The 16029-nt window shown below is 29.7% G+C and overlaps 1 protein-coding gene across 2 annotated transcripts; it reads left to right on the forward strand.

Moving 5' to 3' along the window:
* Window positions 1-263: 263 nt before the first annotated feature.
* On the forward strand, window positions 264-15758 carry LOC140450214 (uncharacterized). 2 transcript variants are annotated; one of them, XM_072543697.1, is made up of 5 exons: window positions 264-471; window positions 531-656; window positions 714-842; window positions 4533-4624; window positions 4693-5390. In XM_072543697.1, exons 2-5 carry the CDS (start codon window positions 533-535, stop codon window positions 5320-5322), a joined length of 975 nt encoding a protein of 324 aa, XP_072399798.1. In that variant the 5' UTR covers window positions 264-471; window positions 531-532; the 3' UTR covers window positions 5323-5390. The 2 variants fall into 2 exon arrangements, with proteins under 2 accessions (XP_072399798.1, XP_072399797.1); XM_072543696.1 differs by lacking the exons at window positions 4533-4624; window positions 4693-5390 and adding an exon at window positions 13936-15758 and having other exon boundaries at window positions 265-471.
* Window positions 15759-16029: the final 271 nt, after the last annotated feature.

A 16029-nucleotide genomic window follows, 5' to 3' on the forward strand; every position in this document is an offset into this window, starting at 1 on the left:
CGATTAATCCAAACTGATGGATTCAACATAATACATTTTGAAGGACAATCAGTAATAATTATTTGGGAAACTATTGATAATTGTCGAAAACGTTAAATTAAGGAAAGTATTCATTATTCCGAAAATCTCATTAAATTTTAGGTCGCCACAAGTCACACTTTCCCTATTTATTTTCGAGCAGTGTATTAAAAATTATATTGAGCAGTGTAACAAAAACTGGAATTTATCTACGCGTGGAACTCATGCGCGTGAAAAAAATGGAACATCATGAACATGAACATGAAGAACAAAGGGACTGGCGGCAGACGGCACGACGGCAGAGTGAACCTATTCTTTTTAAGTAATATAATTTCAAATACTTTGTTGAAGCCTTGAAGTGCTTGAAATTTCCATTTTCCATCATAATTCCATTAAGCCTAAAGTCACAGCCCACACTATACAGTATACTCTGCATAAAGCATAAACCTTAAGGTTAGTTAACCATTATATTTGTATATTGTATATGTTTCCAATATTTTTATTTATTTTAGCTATGGAATTTAAAGTTGAAGTTAAGGAAGATTTTTTTGAATGTAGTGAAAGATATTTAGGGAGTCAGTTACACAGATCAACAAATAATATTGAAACTTGTAAGGATAAACCAGATGACAAACCTGGTAAGATAACTAATAAAACTTAGTAAGCAATTTTATTAATACCTATGTATTTATTAGAAATAGAAATAAAAGCTGAAATTAAGAATGAACTTGCTCAAGATGAGCAAGGATATAATATAGAAAGTCAGCTACCTACATCCTTTGATCTTGGAGACTTGAAGAATGAACCAGATGAAGATAACTCAGGTGAGTGAAGTAATAAAAAAATATGTAGAGAGATCGTAAATCTTTAATTTAATCTATCATTAATGCACAATTGATTGCAATAAATATTACATTTTACATTTCTTCTTATAGTTTTTTATTGTCCAATCTGGAAATTAGTTTCAAAAAATTATTGATAGAAAATTATTTTAACCTGTAGATGTTCATTAATTGGCACTTTGTAGCAACAAATTTCAAATTGGCTTTTAACTGATTTATATGGTTTATGATGGGCTGAATCCAACTCATTTTTTCCTAGGATCTCACTTTTCTTCACAAATTGGGTATCAGTTTTTCCCAATAGTTTTTTTTAGAAACTGTTTGTTGTTATAAACTGGTTGCACTTCAGCCAACTAGCTCATTGTTCATGTTAATGTTGATTCATAATCATATATCATTTTGGCTGAATTTTTTTTCGGACTGCCCCATAGACAGAAAAACAATGGAATTTGATGTAACCAGCTAGTTGCCTAATTGTGGCCTCTGTAGATCTTTTTCAAGAACAGAATGTCCAACAAGAATAGAATCAGCAAAATGACCATTATGATGTATTAAGCTACTCTTTTTATTTAATGAGACAATAAAGACACACCTTTGGGTGGATTCATACTATATTTTAAATTGAACAATCAAATTTTTAATGACGCTACAATAAGCTAGACTTATTTTTACTATATGTGAATCTAGATAATTCAGGTAGTAATACATTTTTATTCTTGAGTCAGAATTCATATAAATTAGCAGCATCTTTGGGAAAATCCAGATCTGATCAAATCTTTTAGCCCTTTCTGGAAGAACAATTTTGATCTAGTTGAAGTTGCCTTCAGCAATGAATAGCTGAGAAGATACTGAAGAAGTACTTTTATCTTATGACATCCATTATTTTCCATTTTAATAATATTATAAATTGCTTGTAAATGTGGAGCTTTCAATAAATAGATTACATTTTTTTAAATATAACTGTTGAAAGTTTCCTTATTGAGAGAATTTGCAAGAGGGTTCCTAGAAATATGTGCCCCATTCTGTTCCCCCGGCCGCCATCTAGGAAAAAGTAGAGCAAAGGGTTTTCACGCTGTATCTCGTAAAGTAGCAATCCCAAAGAAAATTATATGGTATATTATTTGTAGCGAATTAAATTTTCTACAACTATTCCTATTACTTTTAAACGTAAAGTTGAAAAAAAAGTTATAAACAAAAATAACTAAAAACTTTTTGAACAAATTTTGTTTTGAACCTTATAACTCTTTTCTGATCATTTTAAATGACATTAAATTAATATTATAGGGGGTTTTTCAAAGAATAATTTTCACTACAAATTTGTTTAATTTCATTAATTTCTTTGGATTTTACAGCACTCCCAAAGTTCTTGAATGCTCGTAAGAATACAATAAAAACCATTAGGCTTAGTTTTCTATTATTTAGTAATTCAGTTATATAATTTATTATTTTGTTAACATTGTTCTGTTATTATTAGTTTATTATCTACCCGACCATCTATGAGGTAAAGTTTGAAGCTGCGTTTTTAAGTGGTATCCCCATTAGGCTTAATCCACAGACAATTTCTAAGCAAAAGCATTATATATTTAAAAAGTTGTTTTACAGCGATTGTTTGTTCATTTTCTTTGATGGTCTAGGCTGCGTTTTTAATTCAGTATCGAAAAGAGATATTTGCAGAAGAACGGGAGTTAGAATTGGCGTAATTGTGGGTAATTCATCTTCGAATTCTTCGAAGCTTTTGATTAATTTTGATATTTCCATGATATTACATATATTATAACATTATTTTATTTAAGTGTTTATGTATATATGTTTTAAAGTGTTTTAAATATGTGTTTGTTAAAAAACGTTTTTTAAAAACAATTTTGGATAGTTTTCACCATCATTTGTAGGGGTCAAATGAGTTGCTCATTTCATTTGATAAACATCACAACAACTAACCTTAATTAGTGTAAGATGCAAAATAATTATTTTTCTGTATTTTGTACTAATTTTGTTTATTGTAGCACCATGATGATGCACATAAAGATTTGCGAAAGCTTATTAGACTAAAAAGAGTACTTCTTTGTCCTATCTTCCGCTGCACACCCAAATATTTGAGTTTTGTATTCTATTTGATCAGCGTTGATTACAAGCGTTATCGTTTTTCAATATATACATATATATATATATATATATATATATATATATATATATATATATATATATATATATATATATATATATATATATATATACATATATATTGTGATGATGTATTGTTTGTGAATGATTTTTTTAATGAGCAATGAGTGTTTTTTAATAATATATAATAATAATATATATATATATATATATATATATATATATATATATATATATATATATATATATATATATATATATATATATATATATATATATATATATATATATATATATATATATATATATATATATATATATATATATATATATATATATATATATATATATATATAGGGTTTTTATCGCGGTTCTCAAAGAATTAGTTTGTAAGCACTTTTTTAAATTATCTTTATTATATCTATTATGAAACACACATATATATTTAACATAGCCAATGTAAATTTAAAATAACCTATCTTTAAATTGTAATTCTTATGAAACTAATTAAATTATATAGACAATGTAAATTTTAAACAAACTATCTTTAAAATTGAAATTGTTATGACACTAACTAAATTATATTAACAAAATTTTGTACCTTTCTGTCACTGAATGCCTAAATGAAACTGTTCTCCACTATATAGATTTTAATCACCACTCAATGTCTTCGTTCTCAGCTTCGGTTACCTTGTTTTTGTGAAATTACTTTTTCCAATTATCAGCTTCCACCAATTTAAATTATTTTTCTTCTTAATAGCATTTATATTTATTCTTCTTTTTAATATACCAATATCGAATCACCAAATATATTATATAATTTTATTTTCAATTAATACTTTCTTGCGTTATCCAATCACCATTTATACATAACATAATTTTTAATCTTCAATAATATTCTTCTAATATACTTTCCAATACTATCAAATTGTAATACTAAATCACTGATTATTGCATACTTTATACTTTCTTCCTAATTCTGACTAACTAATCTTGAACTTACTGAACACTTTACTTCACTAACTGTAACTAACTGTGTCTGTCTTCTTAATAACTAATTGTCTGACTGCTTACTGACTGACTGACTCCTGACTGAACTGAACATTTTGAATCCAAATCACCGAGTATTTATACCTTTTCAATGTTCCAGAACCATCTGGCAAGAAATCCTATTCGAATTGTTCTATATATGAATGTTCTCGAAAAAGTATATCTTCGATCCACAGACATAACCATATTCGAGAAAGTTCTACCGTAAACAAAGGTTAAATTCTGTATTCTAGAGAATTCTTTTCGAGAATTTTATTGACATTAAAGGTGGATTTTCACAGATCCGATATCCGATGACACGAAATACGAAATTTTTTTGTACGAATATATTTGATTGTCGTATCCGAAATTTTTTGACATATTATGTCGTGTGTCAGATTATTGGATGGGGATCACATGGGGATGGATTGATATTTATTTCAATGAACTGTCAAATAAAAATAAATGCACATGATAGTATATAAAAAAATATATATACTCTGATGGTTTGTTATTGAACAGGAGCAAGGAGCAGACACAGACAGTTTTATCAACGAATATTGAGCTATAATATCATGGACTCGTCAAATTATTCGTTTGAAGAGGATACACATGTGAGTTATTGTTAGAAGTACCTAAAACTAAAAGTTTATAACTAATGTTAATAATTGAATTGTTTTAGGAAATTGAATGTGAAGTGAGACAGGAAGAAGTGCCTTTAGAGGAACTACTAATTCAGTGCGTGCAGGCAAGACCTGCATTATGGAATTGTCGAATGGCACTCCAAGAAAGGTCAAAGGGTATAAGAGAGAAGCTCTGGACAGAAATTTTTGAAGAGTTTGGTAGCAATCCTGAATTTTCAATTGAATATCTGACAAAAAAATGGAGAAATCTCCGTGATACGTATATTAGATTGAAAGGCGAGTATACACCGAGTGGATCTAGCGCTAAGAAAAAAAAGAAGTGGGTTTACTATGATTATTTATCATTTTTAAATGATAGCATTGGCTATAAACCAATGGTATCAAATGTTAAAGTGCAATCAAAACATCTCTTACCTTCTGATACTGACACAGTAATACATAACACTGTCAAACAAAATAAAAATGATAATATTGAAGTAGCTTTGATAGATACTTTACAAAAAATTAATGCACCTGCACCTTCACCCACAGTACCATCACCAGCACCTGTTAACCCGATATGCTCAAGAATATCAGATTTGTTAAGTGCCATGCCTCAAAAAGAAAGAACTTGTTTGGAAATAAAACTACTAAGCATGACTTTTGAAGGAGCAAAAGACTATTTATAAATACATATTTCACTTTTTTTTTATAACATGTGTAATTTTATTTTTAAGAATAAAACTTTAAACCTTGATTATTTATTTTAAATTATTTGATCTCTTTACATTTACTGCAATTTGTATAGTAATTAATATTTCAATGGGAATAATCCACAATTAAAGGTTAAAGTATGTTTATTGACTTTTCAATTTCCACTTCGGAAATCATTCTCAAAATACAAACATTAGTAAATTAAACATTAATTAATTGTGGCTTATTCCCTTAATATATTAATTACTTCCAAATGCCACAAGAAAATAGCTTCAGAACAATATTAGAATTTGTATATTTTTGTTACTGTAAAAAATCAAACAACGATCATTATTGTATGTTTGAATTCAAAAGCATTATTTAACAAAACATTTATTCAACAATTGTACAAAAATTTTATTTGTTCCACTGGAAAGAAACTGCTCCTTCGTCCATAAAATAGTTTGTTAGCATTGCTCTCATTTTTTCTGAATTTTTACTGTACATATTGCTTCCTAGTCTCTGTATTGATAAAATATTTTGATTATCTTCTCCTCTGCAATCACCTTCAACTAAATCTCCATTTTCATCTTCCCGATCAATTATTGCATTCCCAAAATATATTTTTTCGGAGTTCATAAGAAAATTATGAAGACAAACTGTAGCTTGGACTATTGCTACTACAGTTGACTCAGATGCTATTATGGGCTTTCTGTATATGCGCCATCTTGCTACTAGGAGCCCAAATGTATTCTCGATAACTCTGCGACCTCTGCATAATCTAAAAATTAATGTTTTCCTAGTAATAATTTTTATGAAATATAATTTTATCCCGTATTTTTGTTAAATTCTGCAGAAAATGAAGTTTTTTTACAGTTAAAAAACCTAAAATACTTTTTGTAAAAATCCTACCTATAATTGAAAATTCTCTTGTTCAAAGGCAGAAAACGTCCAGCATATGGACGCATAATATTGGGTGAAAGTGGAAACGCCTCATCAGCACATATATAATAATTTACTGGTTCATCATCCACCAGTGGCACAGCATCGGGAATATTTAGCTGATTGTTAAATAAAAGTTTCCCAATATTTGAGTTTTTAAGTACACCCCCATCACTATGCCTTCCTTCACTTCCTATATCTACCAACGTAAATTTATATTCTGCATCACACATTGCTAATAACACAATACTATGGGTTCCCTTATAATTATAATAAGTTGAACCAGATTTTGGTGGAGCCTATAACATAACACAATTGTTTACAAGATGTTCGAATTTATAAATGGATATTCTTACCTGAATAATAACATGTTTGCCATCCATTGCCCCTACACAATGTGGCAACTGCCATTTATCTAGAAAATCATTTTCAATTTGTAGCCAATTTTCTGGAGTCGGTTTAAGCAACACTTCTTCATTCAAATAATCCCAAATAACTTTACAAGTTTCTCTAATAATATGTGTCACTGTTGAAGTTCCAATACGGAATGCATATGAAATAGACACCATACTATCTCCACTGGCTAAAAATCTAAAATATTTGTGTAATTATATATTATATGTGAAATATAAGAATAAAATTTACCTTAATGTCAAGGCAAGTCTCTCACCGGCAGATATTGGCTCACGAGTATGGTATGTTTTTGTTAATTTTGGCCCAACAATTTTTAGCAGTTCTTGAAACGTTTCGCTTGACATTCTTAGGTAGTTAAAATATTTTTCACTGTCATTAAGGCGCATTTCTTGAAGAAGATTGTGGTAAGCCCCTTGATTTTTTCTGTTTTGAAAAATTGGTCTAACCCAAAATCTTTTTGGGCGACGCCGGCTACGTTCTCGTCGTTTTTGCCTCACATAGTGTAGAAGTCCCAAAATCAACACTTTATTCATTGCATTGATATAATAATTAGGTCTTTGCTCCATTTTAAATATATTTCAAATAGTAAACATAAACACTCCACAAAAGTAAGGTTAATGTTTAAGTTAGACTGTCAACAATATCAAAATTCATCCGATTTTCGTGCAAAAGTTAAAATATTTTCAACTTCTTCCGATGACTTTTTAATTTCGTACGAAAATCCCACCTGTCATTTTTCAACCAATGAAATTCGCTAAAATTTATATCGTATCATCGTACCGTCGGATATCGGACCTGTGAAAATCCACCTTTAGGCTTTTCAGATCAGAATATATAAACTTATATGTAATTTAAACAACCTAAATTAATAAATTACACTACTTCAAATCCGTAACTATATGTAAACTAAACATTTCAAATTAACAAATAACACCACTTTATATTCGTAATTATTATTTAAATGTCGGTCACTTTCAGAGTATGTATATCTGGTTGCCTATGCACATGGCTCACTTAAATATATTTACAATATTATAATTATTAAAAAAAAAAACTTTTTACACTTATTATATGCTAATTTCTTAAAAATGCCCTCACATAAATAATTTTTATAATATTCCCTAGTATATAACTTATTAAAATAACCAAATACTTTTTATATCTAATATTATCTAGTGTGTAACTTATAAATTATTTTTAATCACTATTTTTCTTTCTCCTATATAAAATATCATTTCAATATATATATATATATATATATATATATATATATATAATATATATATATATATATATATATATATATATATATATATATATATATATATATATACAATATCGACACCTGATATGAATAACATTGTAAATTAACTTACAATGTTTTTCAACTATGGATTAAATAAGATCAATAAAGGATAACCTTTATTTTGGTTTAATATTTTTTATCCTTAATTTTATAAATATAAAGTTATTCAACAAAATAACCTCATTGTAAGTGCAAATTTTGAATCATTTCGTGGAAAAAACGTTGTAACCAATGTAACAATGTTGAAAATTTTTATTATTGATGAATATTTTTTATAAAAACATTGTAACGTTGTATACAATGTTTTTCTCAAAAAATTTATTGAGTAAGTTTTTACAACTTCATTGTAAGTTGTGATACAAGAAAGCAAGGTAGTGCAACATTACTATAAATAACATTCAAGTCAATTTACCAGGCTCTTCTAATCAGGAAGATGACAGACAAGAAGTGAATTCTTTATTATTAAATTCTGAGCATAGTGAGCATGTCTTAAATCTTAAAAACTCGCCTGAAAATATTAGTTTAGAATTTCAAACAAAAATAATAAGACCTGTATCATTTACGACCGAACTAACTTCTACTGATAAAAATAAGGTACCAAATGTTGACAGTGCAATACATAATCAAGATACATCGACAGCGGAAACTTCTACATGCACCAAAGGTAAAAGTTCATCATTAAATACAGTTCGTCAAAGTTAGCTCTGTCTTTCAGTTTAAACTCTAGCGATACGAAAAATAAACAGAGAACGCATTCGGAGTAAACAAGATAGCAAATGCGTTCGGATTTTAAAATTATTTTATTATGGGTTATACTACGACTGGGGGAGGGTCAATTGAACTCAATAGGTATTGAAATTTAAATAATTAGGAGTAATTATTCCACGTAATATTATGTGATGAAAATTATCGATTTTTATTGTTTTTAAAGATGAAATATATTGTAAAAAATTGATATTTAGATATCAAATTATTAATAAAATCATTTTAACATAATTTAACATGTTTGAAAACTAAAAGCAATAAAAAAGTTCACATACAGATATTGCACAAAATTGCAAAGAAATACATAGCTAAGTAATTCTAGGTATGTCCTTAACAAAACAAGAGAAAGTAACCTGACTGTTAGAAAATTTATAATATATAAATGGTCATTTAATTTTATAATCAAGTTAATCTTCCAAAATCAGAATATTATTAATAACATAACTAGTTCATTTTTAAATTAAAAAACCATCTCCGTCGACCATCATCTTTTTTTATATGATCATTTTAGCATTGTATACATCATATTAAAATATAAAAATAAAATAAATTGTTTAATCGTTTTTTTTTTTCATCTAAAACGTCCGTATTCTAACAGTATACTTACAAAATAACATTACAATAGTTCAATGCCTTAAATATCTGGATCGGAACTCGAATCTGTATCTTCTAGATCATCTATCACTATCAGCGTCATCGTTGTCATCATCATCATCCAAGTTAATTATCACTTTCTCCGTAACTAAGTCCACTGCTGGTGCGCTTTTCATAAAAAACTGTTCTGCCTGTTTGGCATTTTCACACCGTGATTTCCATTCATCCTCTGAAAATGTCTCAAAAAATTGATTACATAAAACCTCCACATCTTTAAAGTTAAAACTTACATTCCGTTGTGCAACATAGTTTTTTATGGATGCCCAAACTAACTCAATGGGGTTTAACTCGGGATGGTAAGGTGGTAGTCTTAATACTTACTACGTAGTCTTAATCTTTTTTTGATGCAGTCGTTATATTTTTTTCACTTTGAACATTGTGGTATGGGGCATTATCAATCACTAATACACTTTGTGCTGGTAAGTTCGGTATCAACATTTCCACTAGCTACTTTTTATAATTTTGAAAGTTCATCTGACTATGGTAATCACCAGTTTTTAAATTTGATTTAAATTTTAAGTAGGAATTTTTTATGAACCCCATTTCTCCCCCTGCATGAACTATTATTAACCTCTGTCCCTTAGAGATAGGCTTACGCCAACCATCGTGAGAATCATCATTCCAACTTTTATTGAATGTGTGATAAGAGTGGATGTATGTTTCGTCCATGTATACTATAGGACGATTTTCGTTTCTTAATACTTCGCAAAAAAGCTATTCTTTTTTATTGGATGTCAGGTTTTTCCATAAGCAATTTTTTCTTTGTCAACAGAAACCAATTTTATGTAATACTTTTCGTAAACTTCCATACGATCCTGTGTAATTAATTTTATTGACAAATTTCCTGTGTATGTCTCTCAACGTAGGAACTTTTTTTTCGTGGACGTGAAAATTTATTACAAATCTCCGAAGAATTTCCTTACCCATATTATTCAACTCAGTTTTGGTCGCACTTTTTTGTCTTTTAATATTAGGTGTATGGAACGAATCACTTTCACCATCTTCAACTGATCTCATTTCATTTGAAATTTGCTTTACAGAACCAACACTAACACCAGTTGCGCGCGAAACACGTTCTTGAATTTTCGTTAGTTCTATTATCGGATGTTTAGCCTCGGCTTCTCGTCTCATAAAATATATCACATTTCTATAATTTCACGAGATTGACCACTCAAAACTTTACGATGAACTTTTGATTTAAATTCCATTGTAACGGAACCGGATTAATAAGTTCTACACCAGTGTAATTGATATGCGTCTGATCTGTTTGCTTCTGCTAACAAAATTGAACTGAGTATATTCGGGCTACTGACGGATCCTCCCCTCCAAATTTATATTCTTGACACATATGACCTATCAAAACTCAGACACATTGCAATTCTTGACGAGCTGTACGTCTGTAAGAAAAAACAATACCCAAAGAAGAAAAATCTGGGAAGGGACAGACAAAGGGATTCAAGTATGTGGAAAATGAATGTCTTGAAGAAACTGTGGAACTCTCTGCAGCAAAACTGTAAAATTAACGAAAATGAGCGAATTGGGACCTGGATGTAACGATAAATGTAACAGAAAATGTAAATCGAAATTATCAGAAAATGATAGACTCAATTTATTTAATAATTTTTTGGGAAACATAACAGATATATGATTAACTACGCTATTAAAAAAAATTGATAGGAAGGTGGAGGCTTTATAGCTAAAGATATGAGTGGTCGCCATAAGAACACAGCAAATGCTGTAGATGAAATTATTAAAAATTCTATTCTTGAGCATTAAACTCTATTCCATCAAAATAATTCCACTACACAAGAAAAGAACAACTAAGATGTATTAACGTTTCCAAAATTGTTTTCACTATGTAATGAAATGATGTTAAAAAATCACCCATGCGATAAGCCAGTCACCAAAAAAACATATTTAATACTGGGTTTAATATTGCTTTTTTGCACCGAAAAAAATCAGTGTCTCACTTGTAATCTACATAACACTAAAGCAGAGAAAGACCAAATAGAAAAGGAATATGCTTTACATATTGCAAACATACGAATGTGAATCTTGGACCCTACGACAAGCGGAAACAAGAAAGATAGACGCCATTGAAATGTTCTGTTGAAGAAGATTGTTACGAATTCTGTAGACCGATCACAGGGCAAATATTTCAATTTTAAATGAGCTAAAAAGTCAGCAAACAGCTATCCAGCAAAGTTCGTCTCCAATCATTAAATACTTCAAATGTTATGAGAGCAGACACAGAAAACATCGAAAGATTATCCAAGGAAAGGTAGAAGGCCGAAAATCACGAGGAAGATCTCCAACAAGATGGATCGATCAAATTATAGGCATCAAATACATAATCATATCAAAAGGGTCTTATTTCGGTCTTATATCATTTATTTATTTATCATTTTGATGCCTTATTGTGTCGAAAGCTTTTTCGTAGTCAACAAATTACATGACTAATGGCTTGTTATATTCAACACTCTTTTCTATTAAGTTCTTAATTACTTGTAAATGATCATTCGTGCCATATCCTGCTCTAAAACCTGCTTGCTCTCTTGGCTGATAGAAATCCAACTTACTTCCTAGCCTGTTGGTAATAACTCTTGTAAATAGCTTATATACTTGTGACAACAAGCTAATGGGGCGGTAGTTTCTAAGGTCGCTGATATCTCCCTTATGAAGTAAGATGATTTCCGCGTTGTTCCACTGCGTCGGTGTTCGTACCGTACGGGGCCTAAAATGATAATATTTAACCGACAGAATACGAGGATGGAGACAAATCAAAGATGGCGACATGTAATAATACCGTAAACTGGTAGCAATAAAATTGATTAACGCACAGAGGTGTGTGGCATAATACGTAACAGGATTTAACAAATAGGATACGATTTCATACATCTCTATACATACGTTCACTTTTTAGACATAGTCAACTGCTCTACATTTGATAAACGCAAAGGAGTCCCAACGTTTACTGTTAGACGTTCACTGCATACATCCACTGCTCCTTGTCGCTGTGATATATTGCCGTAAAAATATATGATGGCCATAGACGGTTCTATAATATCCAGAAATTTTTTTCCCTGATCATATTTAAAAAACATACGCTGTATATACTAACCCATGCTTTGCAAATATGGATTACGATCAAGTTATGTACAACTTCCTTTTTAAAGGTATATAGACGTGCATACGTGCGGGAAAAAGTCAATCATCCGTTCTATAACCCGAAGGGGACCATCAAATATTATTAAAATGTGATATAATGTAATGGTATGATATCTTTTTTCCCGTACGGGTGCATACCTGTGTAACTTTAAGTTAATGATAATCCATAACTGCAAAGTATGTTGTCGCCTAGTATTTACAGTGCATTCCGTATGTTTTTGAAACATTATGAAGGAAACTGTTGACTAGAGGCTACTAAAGAAGTTCTTAACAAATATTTTAAATTCTTTTATGGATTGTTTTCAAATAATCCAGGTTGTTTCAATTTTATACTTTTTTTATTGAATAGTGAAGATTATCTATTAACTAAATTACAGTGGTGTGATTTTATTTTTATTCTTTTAATTACATAACTATCAGATTTTTTTTATGTGAACGAATTATGAAATTTGAATAAAATATAATTTTGGTTTCATATAAGTACTTATCATTTTTAATTCAATACAAAAATACAGAATGTTTATTCTCTTGCTATATAATGTACTTTTCCTAAAAATTTTTAGTAACTTTTTCTTCTTTACAAAGTAATAACAGTTAGAATAACTTTGTTTTAAAACTTTCAGTTTATTCTCTGTCTGAGCTCGTTCCCTTACGAGGGTAAATAAAAGGATGGCGCCCATTACTTTATTTTGATTTTAAAGATAATATATTGAAATCGATTGTATATACAGTTTGAAAGAACCACACCCAAATCTTTTCCGACACGAGTGATGTTCCTAGAATAATTATGTAGCTAATGCTATACAGGGTGCACCAATTGACTAAGGGGCACTTAGAAAGCTGTACCAATTAAATTTTTTTGATAAATCAATATATTCTCATTTTGTTGAATAGTGTGCCTACAATATATATATATTATAATATATATATATATATATATATATATATATATATATATATATATATATATATATATATATATATATATATATATATATATATAAACTTAGCACATTGCAAAGTAAAATTTCGTATCAGAGAAATAATTAAAAGCAGTAGTCATCATAAGCAACTGTGCTGTAGAGACTTACGCAAACTGTAGGCAAGAAGGAAACTTCGGACTCACTTGCGCTGTAGCACATAGATGAAATCTAGTCAAATGAATACCGCAATAATACGAGCAAATTCATGAATAGTAAATAATTTCCATTGTCAAAATTAAAATATAATTTTATTTATTCATTTATGTTAATACTCAATAAATGCCACATATTGAATTCTAACGAGAACCCCCATTCACATTTGTTTTGTCCTATAGTTTCCACATAAACAAATTTTTAAAGTGTCGTTTTTATTTTAGGTTTTTACCAGCACAGAATGGAACATATGAAAAAACAGACTGGAAAAGAGCCTTATAAATGTGAAATTTGTTTTAAACAGTTTAGCGGAATAGATTATTTAAATCGACATGTAAGAACGCATACTGAAGAAAAATCTTTTAAGTGTAAAATTTGTTTTAAACAATTTGCTAGGAAAGATCAATTAAATCAAAATTTAAACATGCGCACTGAAAAAAAACTATACAAGTGTGAAAATTGCTTTCACCAATATACTACAACAGGTAATTTGAAACACCATATGAGGGTGCACACTGGAGAAAAGCCTTACCAGTGTGAAATTTGTTTTAAGCATTTTAGTCAATTAGGAAGTTTAAAAAAGCATTTGAGAGTGCATACTGGAAAAAAACCTTACAAGTGTGAAATTTGTTTTAAGCAATTTAGTGAAACAGGAAGTTTACAAAAGCATTTAATAGTGCACACTGAAGAAAAACCTTACAAGTGTGAAATTTGTTTAAAGCAGTTTACTACAGCAAGTTATTTGAAAATACATTTGAGAGTGCACACTGGGGAAAAACCTTACAAGTGTGAAATTTGTTTTAAGCAATTTATTAGAAAAGGAAGTTTAAAAACGCATTTGATAGTGCACGCTAAAGAAAACCCTTACAAGTGTGAAATTTGTTTCAAACAGTTTACTAACGCAGGCCATTTGAAAATACATTCGAGAGTGCACACTGGGGAAAAACCTTACAAGTGTGAAATTTGTTTTAAGCATTTCTTTCAAGCAAATAATTTGAAAAAACATATGAGATTGCACACTGGAGAAAAACCTTACCAGTGTGAAATTTGCTCTAAGCAGTTTACTCAAGAAGAAGGTTTAAAAAAACATTTGAAAGTACACAGTGGAGAAAAACCTTACCAGTGTGAAATTTGTTTTAAGCAGTTTACTACAGCAAGTTATTTGAAAATACATTTGAGAATGCATACTGGAGAAAAACCTTACCAGTGTGAAATTTGTTTTAAGCAATTTAGTGAAAGAGGAGGTTTAAAACTGCATTTGATAGCGCACAATGAAGAAAAACCTTACCAGTGTGAAATTTGTTGTAAGCAGTTTACTGCAGCAGGTCAACTGAAAATACATTTCAGAGTGCACACTGGGGAAAAACCTTACAAGTGTGAAATTTGTTTTAAGCAATTTAGTGAAAGAGGAAGTTTAAAAAAGCATTTGATAGTGCACACTGAAGACAAACCTCACAAGTGTGAAATTTGTTTTAAGCAGTTTACTACAGCAGGTCATTTGAAAATACATTTGAGAGTGCACACTGGGGATAAACCTTACAAGTGTGAAATTTGTTTTGGACAGTTTACTACAGCAAGTTATTTGAAAATACATTTGAGAATGCACACTGGGGAAAAACCTTACAAGTGTGAAATTTGTTTTAAGCAGTTTGCTCAAATAGATTATTTAAAAAGACATTTGAGAATTCACACTGGAGAAAAACCTTACAAGTGTGAAATTTGTTTTAAGCAGTTTACTACAGCAAGTTATTTGAAAATACATTTGAGAGTGCACACTGGGGAAAAACCTTACCAAGTGTGAAATTTGTTTTAAGCAATTTAGTGAAAGAGGAGGTTTAAAACTGCATTTGATAGCACACAATGAAGAAAAACCTTACCAGTGTGAAATTTGTTGTAAGAAGGTTTACTGCAGCAGGTCAACTGAAAATACATTTCAGAGTGCACACTGGGGAAAAACCTTACAAGTGTGAAATTTGTTTTAGTAATTTAGTGAAAGAGGAAGTTTAAAAAAGCATTTGATAGTGCACACTGAAGACAAACCTCACAAGTGTGAAATTTGTTTTAAGCAGTTTACTACAGCAGGTCATTTGAAAATACATTTGAGAGTGCACACTGGGGATAAACCTTACAAGTGTGAAATTTGTTTTGGAAAGTTTACTACAGCAAGTTATTTGAAAATACATTTGAGAATGCACACTGGGGAAAAACCTTACAAGTGTGAAATTTGTTTTAAGCAGTTTGCTCAAATAGATTATTTAAAAAGACATTTGAGAATTCACACTGGAGAAAAACCTTACAAGTGTGAAATTTGTTTTAAG

The sequence above is a fragment of the Diabrotica undecimpunctata genome, chromosome 9, assembly GCF_040954645.1.
Source record: "Diabrotica undecimpunctata isolate CICGRU chromosome 9, icDiaUnde3, whole genome shotgun sequence".
NCBI classification, from domain to species: Eukaryota; Metazoa; Arthropoda; class Insecta; order Coleoptera; family Chrysomelidae; genus Diabrotica; species Diabrotica undecimpunctata.

What these genes read in the sequence shown, in the direction of transcription:
- LOC140450214 (XM_072543696.1), top strand. Translation starts at nt 533, where the DNA reads ATGGAATTTAAAGTTGAAGTTAAGGAAGATTTTTTTGAATGTAGTGAA. An exon ending in TAAACCAGATGACAAACCTG is followed by an intron (nt 657 to 713) that starts GTAAGATAACTA and finishes TGTATTTATTAG; the next exon opens with AAATAGAAATAAAAGCTGAA. An exon ending in ACCAGATGAAGATAACTCAG is followed by an intron (nt 843 to 13,935) that starts GTGAGTGAAGTA and finishes TTTTTATTTTAG; the next exon opens with GTTTTTACCAGCACAGAATG.